We start from the raw sequence: 11,434 nt of genomic DNA on the forward strand, positions 1-11,434 counted from the left end.
TCTTGCGCAGCTCGCACAATACTTAGCCAGCATACGGTACATAAGAGAGAGTATTCCTTAGTACACAGCCACACCGGTATACTAGACAATGAATTATTTAGTATACCATACTGCTACAGCTGCAATCTCAAGTGACCTTACTACTTTTGAAATGACCCTGCAAGACGTCAGATCAGCACACAAGAAATTACCTTACACAAATGCCAGAAGTTCTGGAGCACACAGACACACAACGAACTCCATTTTATCAAATCTCCACCCAAAGTCCTGCCGTTCCAATAGTGTTGAAGAGTCACGCCTCCATCGTCTTCGAATGAATGCTGCACGCACACCCTCACTTCTGAATGAAATGCGCCAGACGAACTCTCCCAGTTGCGCAACTTGTTGCGTGGCAGCAGACATTTAGCACTGTCTGTTATCCTGCGACCGCGTATCTCTCGTAGGCTTGTTTGAGGCAGTTCGTGCTTGACTACGGGCGCTCATCACCAGGGAACAGGCAGTGCTCGGCTCAGTCGAGTGTTCCCGTCGCTGGCTCTGCTCCACTCGCGTCTTCCGCTATGATCAGGGTGAGCGGCACAATCTGTTCTAGCCACTTTGCCAGACCTGTACCGTCCTCCGTCGCGACTCTCCCGTATATCGTGGATTGTTGGTATGGTATGGCCCGTACAAACAGCAATCTCCCTAGGAGCGTTGCTATCCTGCCTTTCAGCATAGTGCGCGTCTAGTGTTATGGACCCTACCTCCATAGGTAGCTCCTGCTCTCCTGCTTGATGACAATACATTCGCGTATCTCTTTCAACGACTCGTCCCCCCGCAGGGGGCACCGACTTCGGCTGGTGTTTGGTGAGTGGCGCCACCACGGACCCCAGCCCCCAGTCCTAAGGTGTTATCCGTACCGTGCCGAGGGGATTTAAGGTGAAGGGTAGAAACCTTGAACGGTGGCAGTCGGGGTCTTGGTCAAGCCCCGGCTGATGGGTTGTCAAACTCCGGGACCTTCCCGTATGTATGAGTATGAAATACGGGTGACCTTTTTGGAATACTCATTGATCAAACCTACATGGGTAAATATTCTTCTTCTACTGAGGTCGTGGCCGCAAAGCGTCCACGGACGGAAGCCTTAAGGACTGTAACAAAACAGTTCACTTCAAGATACATTGTACTTTCTTCTTCAGATACAGAGAAAGAGAAAAGCACACCACTGGGAAAGATGTCACCCTTTTTCATTGAGAAAGCGCTGGCATCACTGTCTAAGTACATAACTGAAATCAAACGCATCAGATCTGGCGACCTTCTCGTAAAATGCACCAATGAAATAGACTGTGAACGCATTCTAAACACACATGAGATGATGGGTAAAAAGATTTCAGCTTCCTTGCACAAAACACTGAACACTTGCAGGGGCGTCATCGCAGTATCAGAACTGATTGACGTGCCTGTGGAAGAAATCCTAGAAAACTTGAAGGACCAGGATGTCATTGATGTACGCAAAATCAAAATCCGTAAAAATGGGGAGTACACCAACACACGAGATATAGTACTGACTTTTGACAGGCCCACACTTCCAACAAAACTAAAAGTAGGCTACCTGTCAGCAGATGTCCGACCTTACATACCGAACCCCTTGCGCTGTTTTCGGTGCAACAGGTTTGGACATGCTGCAGACGGGTGCCGTGGCTCTGCCTGTTGTGCACGATGTGGAAAGTCTGACCATGAGACTAAAGAATGCAAAGGGCCAGACTGCTGTGTCAACTTTTCTTCCAACCACCCATCCTACTCGAGGTCCTGTACAAAGTGGAAATATGAAAAGGAAGTCCTGCACGTTAAGGTTACAGAGAACATCACTTACCCAGAAGCAAGGAAAAAAGTAGCTCCCATCTTTTTCGAAAAATCCTTTGCCACAGCCGTAAAACAGAAAGTGAAACTAGTAACACAGTACACACAGACCGAGCAATCACTGCTGATAGAGACAACCACAAAAGATGTCCAGGGAGGTGCACGTCCACCTCCAGTCCACGAAACTCCAGTGGCGTCCCTAACGCCGACGCCACTTCTGTCCTCACAGTCCACGGAGACCACATCCATGGACGAGACGAGCTCTGAGCGCTCCTTCGCGAGCACGAGCTCCCAAGTCCTCCAAAAGAATAGAGCTAGTCTGTCGGGGAGTGGGTCACTCCCTGACATATCTGACAAGGAGCTTGCGGCTGCGCGGAAGAAACCCACAAGGCCGCGGGTCACACCTCCAACAAAAAATAGGTGATGAAAGCTTTTCAAAGTCGGCAAAAGTTTCTGACACACTTACTACTACTTGTTAGTACTGCAACTATTATGCAGCACACGATCCTCCAATGGAATTGTCGTGGGTTCCTTTCTAACTTAGATGATGTGAACGATCTCTTCGAGACGTATAATGCTACATGTTTTTGTCTTCAGGAAACATATTTGAACAACCAAACACAAAATCCACTGCGTAGACACAACATATTTCGAACAGATCGAAGTGACGCCACCCGAGCATCTGGTGGTGTAGCGATCATCACACGACGATCTCTCCCAACAAAAGCAATTCACCTAGTTACAGACTTGGAAGCTGTAGCTGTGCAGGTGTGTTTAGACAGGATCGTCACCGTCTGCTCGGTATACTTGCCGCCATCAGACACTATTACACAAAATGAATTAGAAGATTTATGCAGCCAACTTCCAAGTCCTTTTATAGTTCTAGGTGACTTTAATGCTCATAATCCACTTTGGGGCAGTACAAGAACTGACACTCGAGGGAAAATGTTAGAGAAATTTTTATTATCAACATCCATCTGTCTTTTAAACACAGGGGCACCTACATACATACATTCTTCAAGTCAGACTCTCTCAGCCTTAGACCTGTCTTTTTGCAGTCCATCCTTGTTTCAGAAGATAGGATGGACAGTAAAACAAAACCCACTTGGAAGTGACCACTTCCCAGTGGTGTTAAAATACTTTACTCTAGTCGACACTCTGACGACACGCCCTCCCAGGTGGAAATTTGAAATAGCCGACTGGAATCAGTTTTCTGAAAAATGTGACCTCTCTCTGATTCCTATTGATACGGTGACGATCGAGGAAGCTAGCAATCTTATTAGTAACATCATCCTCGATGCAGCAACACAATTCATTCCCCAGGCTTCTGGTCGTCTCCCAAAGCGACCTAAACCCTGGTGGAACAGTGAATGCGAGGAAACTCGCAAACTGCAAAATCGGGCATGGGGCACATTTCGGAGGTACCCCACATCACAAAATATCCTACTTTTTAAAAAGGCAAGAGCAAAGGCCAGGTGGACACGCAAACAAGCTAAGCGGTCCTCTTGGCACGCCTTTGTATCGTCTCTGTCTTGTAACACCCCATCCAAAGTGGTATGGGACAGACTTCGCAAAATCAGAGGAGAACACATCAGTCATTCCGTCCCTCTTTTAGAAGTTAACGGTCAGGTATGTGAAAGCCTAGAAGAGCAGGCGAATGCGCTTGGGGAGCATTTCCAAAGAATTTCTGACTCATCTCATTATAGTAAAAACTTTCTTAAGATCAAAGACACTGCAGAAAAGAAGACAATTCGAATGAGTGGCGGGGACGACCATGGATATAATCAGCCGTTTACTATGATAGAGCTGCAGAGGTCATTATCTTCAGCAAAGGCTACCTCACCTGGTCCAGACCGAGTGACATATTCCATGCTTCAGCACTTGTCCGAAACATCGAAAGAATGCTTGCTTCGTTTCTTCAACCGAATCTGGGCAGACAGCACATTACCATCCGCATGGAAAACTGCCACCATTGTTCCACTGTTAAAACCTGGAAAAGACCCTTCAAATCCAACTAGCTATCGACCTATCGCTCTCACAAGCTGCATCGGCAAAACATTTGAGCGTATGGTCAATGGTCGGCTCGTCCATTTTCTAGAGGAAAACAAATTTCTCTCTGAACTTCAGTGTGGTTTTCGTGCCGGGCGGTCCACAACGGACCACCTGGTTCGAGTAGAAACAATGATACGTGAAGCTTTCGTCCGAAGACAACACTGCCTCTCTGTTTTCTTTGATCTTGAGAAGGCATACGATACCGCTTGGCGGTATGGTATCCTACAAGATCTGTACTCTTTTGGGATCAGGGGGCGCATACTCAGGTGCGTCATGAACTTCCTACAAAACAGGACATTCCAAGTACGACTTGGAACGACGCTATCTCGTGTTCTGGTTCAAGAGAATGGAGTGCCACAGGGATCTGTCCTGAGTGTTACTCTCTTCCTTGTGAAAATCAATTCAGTAGCCAATGTAATTCCTCGCTCCATGTCATGCTCCTTATACGTAGATGACATTCAAATATCATATTCTTCTACAAATCTAGCAATATGCGAGCGTCAGATGCAGCTAGCTCTAAACAAGCTTACTACATGGTCCCTCGAAAATGGGTTTAAGTTCTCGCACGAGAAAACTGTCTGTGTTCACTTCTCTAGGGTCAGAGGAATGCTTCCTTCACCTACTCTTAAGCTGAATGGGCAGGACCTCACTGTTAAGAGTGAGCACAAATTTCTTGGGGTCACGTTTGATAGCAAACTTACTTTCCTACCGCACATTAAGAGCCTTGAAACTAAATGCATCAAGTCCCTAAGCCTCTTAAAGGTGCTGTCACACAGATCCTGGGGCGCAGATCGTGACACGCTGCATAGAATTTACATTTCGACAGTGAGGTCAAGATTGGACTATGGGTGCATTGTCTATGGATCTGCCCGCGAATCTGCTCTCAAGATTTTGAACCCAGTTCACCACCAGGGGTTGCGTTTAATAACTGGTGCCTTTCGTACATCACCAGTTGAGAGTCTATATGTCGAATCCAAGGAGTGGTCGTTGGAGAGACGTAGGTTCTACCTCTCAGCATCATATGCGCTTAGAGTGAAAGGCTATCCGGAACATCCTGCACTCCAGTCTGTGAGGGAGACACGGTTTAAACAGTTCTTTCTCAGCAAACCCACAGTTATACCTCCTTTTAGTATACGTGTGCTATAGGGAATCGAAACGTATGAGTTCATTGAGTATGACACCCCAATTTTGCAAGCGTGTGTGGGAGCCCCGCCGTGGGACGTACTTCCAGAATGCAATTACTCTTTAGCTAAATATAACAAACATGGCACTCCACCATGTGTGCTCCAACAAGAATTCAGTTATGTAGCCGAAAGCTTTGGAGATCACACTGCCTTTTATACCGATGGGTCAAAGACACACACATCCGTTTCTTGTGCAATGGTTACTGAATCTTGCACGAAGTCACAGCGGCTTCCAAACTCTGCATCAGTTTTTACTGCAGAGCTATATGCAATAATCATGGCGCTTAGCTTCATCTTAGACCGTGAGATCAAGTATTCGATCATCTACAGCGATTCACTGAGTTCTCTTAAAGCCATCTGTACGATACAGAAACAGAAAAATCACCTTGTATTAAGGGCCCGATATCCTGCGACCAAGGTAATCAAAAAAGGTCTCTGTTTAGGTTTTTGCTGGGTGCCCAGCCACGTTGGGATACCCGGCAATGAACTCGCAGCTGCAGCAGCTGCAGCTGCACTCTCTTCTGAAGTGAGCCTTTTGGAGTGTCCCCCTCAAGACCTTAGGTCAGTCCTGAGGAGGAAAATTAATGTGAAATGGCAACGAGAGTGGGCTACACGAGAAAACAACAAGCTTTGGCTGTCAAAAAACACAATTTTGGGAAGCATACCGAGATTTAAAAATCGTCTCCATTCAATAGTTTTTAGTCGTTTACGCATTGGTCACACACACCTCACACATGGTTTTTTACTGCGCCGGGAGGAACCACCGGAATGTACGCAGTGTGGGGAGCAGCTGTCTGTGCTACACATTCTAATCACGTGTCCTGCACATGAACCTCATCGTCACTATCACTTTAAAGAGCTTTACAAATATCAGTTGCCACTTCACCCAGCCTTGTTGTTGGGTGATGAGCCTCTTTTACCCTTCATGAGAGTTTTTAACTATTTTAAAGATATTGGCTATTTAAATGCAATATAGTTTTACCCAGCTCTGCCCATGTATCTTGTTTTACTGTCTAAACCTTTCTAAAACTATGGTTTTAGTTTAATCTTGCTTCTTTTACATAGTCACCAACCATCCCCATTGTCTTTTCACCATAGCTTTGGCGCACTATGACCTTAGTTGTCCGTGCGCCATAAAAACCTGAATCATCATCATCATCATCACCGACTCGTCCTCCAAAGCCACTTGCGACAACTTGGTTACCCCAACGTCTCTTCGGCCAAGTCCCGCACAACAAGGGGGCGGTTACGACTGCCCTCTTGCAGAGCCGTTTATGAGGAGAGTTTGGCCATTCTGTGATCTTTCACCGCCTACAAATGGGGGGCCGCCGTGACGTCAGAGCCGTCGTCGCTCCGCCCACTTGGCCGGGATGAGAGGCGAGCCGCGGCCACTGGCCTTGGCGCCGCCCATCGTGTGACATCAAATGGCGCGCTTGAGACAGGCTCCTCCCAATGACCAAACTCTCCTAATAAACGGCTCTGCCCTCTTGAGCTTTCTTGATGCCTGCGGCCTCTCGACCAGCCTCTAAGGCCCCCTTCTTTGTTTATGTGCGTTTTTTTTTCCTTTTTAAAAAGGAATAACAACTTCCGCATCACTTCAGTGAGTTTTAAAAACACCTTTTATCTCTTCACCCATCGCTATTGCTTGGCGGTGAGGATATCATCCGTTTTCTAGTAGAAGGGGCATCTCATGGCATTCAACGCGCCGAGACTGGGAGGTGACACGGGTTCGAATCCGGGTGCCTGCGGGTGGATGTACTCCCTATGGGTGTTTTCCCTATGAATATTTCCCTCGGACGCTTTAAGACAAGTGTCGGCACAGTTACTTGTGAAGTCGGCCCCGGACGTATGATCCCCCTGTTCGATAGTTGTGACGTTGTCCGCCTGAGCGCGGCCGACTATAGGAAGCATTTCTTTCTCACCACCACCACCACCATAGTAGAATGTTACAGAATATCACCAGGCTCCGACTGTGCTTTCTCGGTGTTTCTCTGGGTTCTCCTGAGATGGTTTAACACAAACGACAGCACAGTTCCTTGTGAAGTGGGCCCAGGACATACGATCACCACAAGGAACGTTCCTCGCCTTTAAGAAATCACATCACGCCAAACATTCTGCCGCCGCCCCCCGGAAAAAAATCCTGGCAGCGCCCATGCTCACCACTGTTTTGGCTCACTATAACACTAGTTGTCTGTGCGCCATAAAAACTCCAATCATCATCGTCACGCCATCAGCATCCCCGTGAGACAAGTTTTCAGACTTCAGCTTTTTTATGCCAGTAAAAGGAAATGAGAAATTAACACGAATGTTCAGTGAACGATTTGTTTGTTCGTCCCTTTGTCTAATGAAATGTCTTCTAAAATATTTTTTTCCACTGGAATTACTTCATACTGCATGAGAATCCCAGTGACAGAGCAATGATGAGGAAAGTTCCGTATAAAGGGCAACCTCCATGGAGCGAATTTTTGCAACGAAGTTCGCGCGGCAGACTGCCACGCGCGTTCCGCCGCCAGTTGTTCGCCGGCACCAGCTCCATGGAGCGAAAAACCAGCGGACGGCGTCGGGAAGTCATGCTGTGATGTCACTGTTGCCAGGGTATAAGGTGAAAGCTTAGTGAAATCAATTGCTCGAAAAAGTGCATTTAATGTCACAAATTTTGCAACTAAATCCAGCATCTGTATGAAAAGATGCGCCCAGTAACGTACCGAAAAGCATATTCACTACTGCGAAAAGAAAACATGTTTCTTGGCAGAGAATGCCTCACGTTCTAACGATGCAGTTGCCGAAACAGCGAGCAGACGACAGCATCCAGTTGCAAGAAGAGGACGACGACGATGATTCACGAGAGCAGACGAACACGTGCAGGCGATCTGGCGTAGATTCGTAGCGGAAGAGCACTTTGATTGGTTCATCTGCAGTTGACGCTTCCGGAATCGCGGACGCTGGGCGAAAATATCTGGCATGGGCAGATCGGCGGCGGACGCTCACATTTTTGACGCCTCGCGCAGGGCGTCCGACGCTGAGCGAAGTTCGCAGCTTTTTCGCTGTACATTCGATCCATGGAGGTTGCCCCTTACACGTATACGAACATGCCAGATAGTGGCATCAGATGTTAGATGTGCACAACGAAGAAATGAGAGGAATAGTCTTTATGGCTATACCATTCCAGGATCACCGAACAGTGCTTAAGAGAGCCGTACTATCGTTATGGCAGGAATGCTGGAATAAAGAAACACGGAACAAGTTACACATGATCAAACCAGCAGTTAACGAATGGGGTAGCAGTCACAACAAAAACAGGTTTTATGAAGTTACATTTGCAAGACTTCGGACCGGACATACCAACATAACACATCGCCACTTAGTGTTAGGTGAAGAACAGCCAGAATGTCATAATTGTTGCGAACCTTTGACAGCAATACATATTCTTTGAGGACACTGCTCTGTCGTCTGCTTGGTTATGGTTTACCCCGGCTCACGCTGCTGCTGCGCACACCAGGAATGTTGTTGTTTTTCCTCTACCTCAGGCTCCGACCGTCTCATAATGTTTGAAGGCGCTCTAAGTTCCCATGAGCACTTGCGTGCCACAGATGGCGCTTGCTTTCCAATCGATTTATGTGTTGATTTGTCGATTATGTTTGATAAGAGTCGCCGTCGCATAGTAAAAGTGGCTGCTTTGATCTGCATGCGGAAACGTTCTCTAACGACCTCTGGCGGTGTGCGAGTCAACAAAGTGGCGCCTCCTTCCTTCTAAGCCTCTTCCATGAATACTTCATGAAGGACACGGGAAGCCCGGGGTCTCTGTGTTTATGCGCCGTCGATGTGTAATACATTGTGGACTACTAATGAAGGCTCATGCTGCTCCACTATTCGTGCTTAGTTCATTAAAAGCGTGGGACGTGTTTTGTGTAGAGGGCGGATTTAAGTTGTCCACCGTTGTAGTTTCCAGGTTCTGATCGAGTATGGTGAGATTGTCAATCCGCGGGCTACGTGAAACTAATGCGACTTCAGTATCAAAGGCTACCATGTTTGTCGTTCTATCGCGACAGAAGTGCGAGAAGATAAGAAGAGAAGAGAAGACAAGAAGAAGAGAAGATAAGGCGTGTTGGTTGAGTAACATGGGAAGAAACGCGACAAAACAGGGACGGGCGGAACAGAGGACGCGTCCTCTGTGCGTCCGCTTCGCGTTTGTTACCATTCCAAGCAGCACAATGTACTGAAAGTCGAGTGCAATAGGCAGTGGTTTATCCAGAATCCCAAGCATGGAGGGGTGTTGTAAAAAATTAGGGGGGAGGGGGAGTTATTATTATTACCGACATGTGTCTAAAGCTGAAATTGCAAGGGCACCTCCTGGAAGGGGGTACACAGGTGAAAAAATTAGAGGGGTGTCACTGAGCAGTTTGGGGGGTGTAGGGGGGGTCCGGGTAAATCACTGGCAATAGGGGTGGACGGTATGTGTCTTATCAATGTTCTTTAGTTTCACGAGTCTGTTCAAGGCCTTCCACATAGCCGTCCACCCCTATTGCACTCGGCTTTTAGTACATTGTGCTGCTTGGGATATATTTCGCTCTAATCGAACGTAATCTAATCTAGACTCCCTTGAAAATGTTGTTGACAACAATTTTCTACTGGCTCCTTTGTCTCATATGACAGATGTGGTGTGCACTTAAAAATTAATTTGACGAAAAGTCAGCGACAATAGGTGGCGGGATTTGAAGCCACAAATAATGCTAATGATAATGGTGCCGTGATGTCACATGTAAGGTTTGTCTCCGCAGTGTTCGAACCGGTGGGGTGTGCTGCGAATTACGCTATGGCGACATTTCTTGTTCTTTTTCAGTTCGAATACTCCCCAAGCCGCACAATGTACTGAAAGTCGAGTGCAATAGGGGTGGACCGTATGTGCCCTATCAATGTTCGTTTGTTTGACGAGTCTGTTCGAGGCCTTTCACCTACCCGTCCACCCCTATTGCACTCGACTTTCAGGACATAGTGCTGCCTGGGTCTATTCCCCGTTGCTAGTGAAACCCTCGAACGTATCCCGCTACGCACTCACATGAAGGTCGACGTGGCGTATCAGTGTGCTCGATGATGACGCATATTAGTGGGCTCACCGGATTGCATCGCACTTGTGTGACTTTTGTAGTCGCTGCGCCAGAAAAATCCTAATCATCATCAGCATCATCAGCATCGCACTTGTAAACAGAGCAGATGTGATGTTATCTGGTGAGTGCGCTAATATACGGCATGATCAAGCTCACCGATACGCCATTTCGACCTTCAGGTGAGTTCGTAGCAGGGCCGCACTCACGCCTTATCGGATGATTGTGATCTTGAGCTTCGAAGGCCCGAAACGCCGAGCTATGGTTGTCACGCAGTCAGTTGTCACACCCGCTACTTAATGAAAACGAAGCAGAGCAGCTGAGCCATTTTCCCACTGTTTGTTAGCGGCACGAGCAACAACTAACTGAACAACAACAACATAGATGAATGGATGATGATAATGATGTGCAACTAACTGAAGAAACCTTCATTGTCATGGAAAGTATGGCAAAGTGGCACAAGGCATGTTTCTGTCACGGGTAAGTAAAATTTTCCGTTCTTGCAATTTTCAAATTTTGCACGACACACACTAAAGCACTAAACAGGGCACGAGTTCGTAATGTTTATTCAACTTTCGGACACCTTTTCACGGATTTTTTAGCGGAATACTCGCCACTGTTAGGTCCCCTGCTGAGGTAAAGTCATTGCAGGTGTGATATAGGGGTCATTTGTCCCGTAGGAGGCGGGGTAAGTCGCTACGTGCTTCAGCTGGTAGAGCAACTGACAGCGCAAACTACATCCGCAAGAAAGCGCTTCAGTGGCTTTTTTAGTACATCTTAGAGATCGTGTAATAATTTCCTGCCGCTTTTTACATTTACAATGCAGGTCTACCAGCCAGTAATGGCTAGCTTAGCATGAATCCTGTACACTTAGGACAGACGTGGACATATAAAATGTAAGGCTTAAGATAATAGGTTCTTCTCTGCTCGGTTAGTTTGTTTTCCATGTGCACTTCCAATGGCATTTCATTCGGCGTACACCTCCGCAATAGAGATCACGAGCAAAATGAAAGCTGAGACAGCCTGCCCCAGCCCGTGTGACAACCTGCCCCGCGCTACTGGGGCGTATTGTCACACGTGACGACTTCCGCGCAAATCTCTTTTATAAACTGCTATTGGGAGCCAGCTTTAGTTTATTACGTGCGTTGTGTAGCCAAAATATCGAACTAAATGACAGCGTTGGTGTCGTCAGCCTGACAAACGTGCTGTCGCCACAGCAAAGTCAGAAATAAAAACTGTGAAAACTCTCCCCGGTTTGCCATG

General features: G+C 47.2%; 1 protein-coding gene across 1 annotated transcript; it reads left to right on the plus strand.

Annotated features, from left to right (window-relative positions):
- Positions 1-1,207: 1,207 nt before the first annotated feature.
- Positions 1,208-2,257, plus strand: LOC135373442 (uncharacterized). The gene has a single exon (XM_064606643.1). The coding sequence runs from the start codon at positions 1,208-1,210 to the stop codon at positions 2,255-2,257; it is 1,050 nt and encodes a 349-aa protein (XP_064462713.1).
- The last annotated feature ends 9,177 nt before the right edge of the window (positions 2,258-11,434 follow it).

The sequence above is a fragment of the Ornithodoros turicata genome, unplaced genomic scaffold (genome assembly GCF_037126465.1).
Source record: "Ornithodoros turicata isolate Travis unplaced genomic scaffold, ASM3712646v1 Chromosome25, whole genome shotgun sequence".
NCBI lineage: Eukaryota > Metazoa > Arthropoda > Arachnida > Ixodida > Argasidae > Ornithodoros > Ornithodoros turicata.

Bases quoted from the DNA above. Each gene is read 5' to 3' on its own strand.
- LOC135373442 (XM_064606643.1), top strand. From the start codon at position 1,208: ATGTCACCCTTTTTCATTGAGAAAGCGCTGGCATCACTGTCTAAGTAC.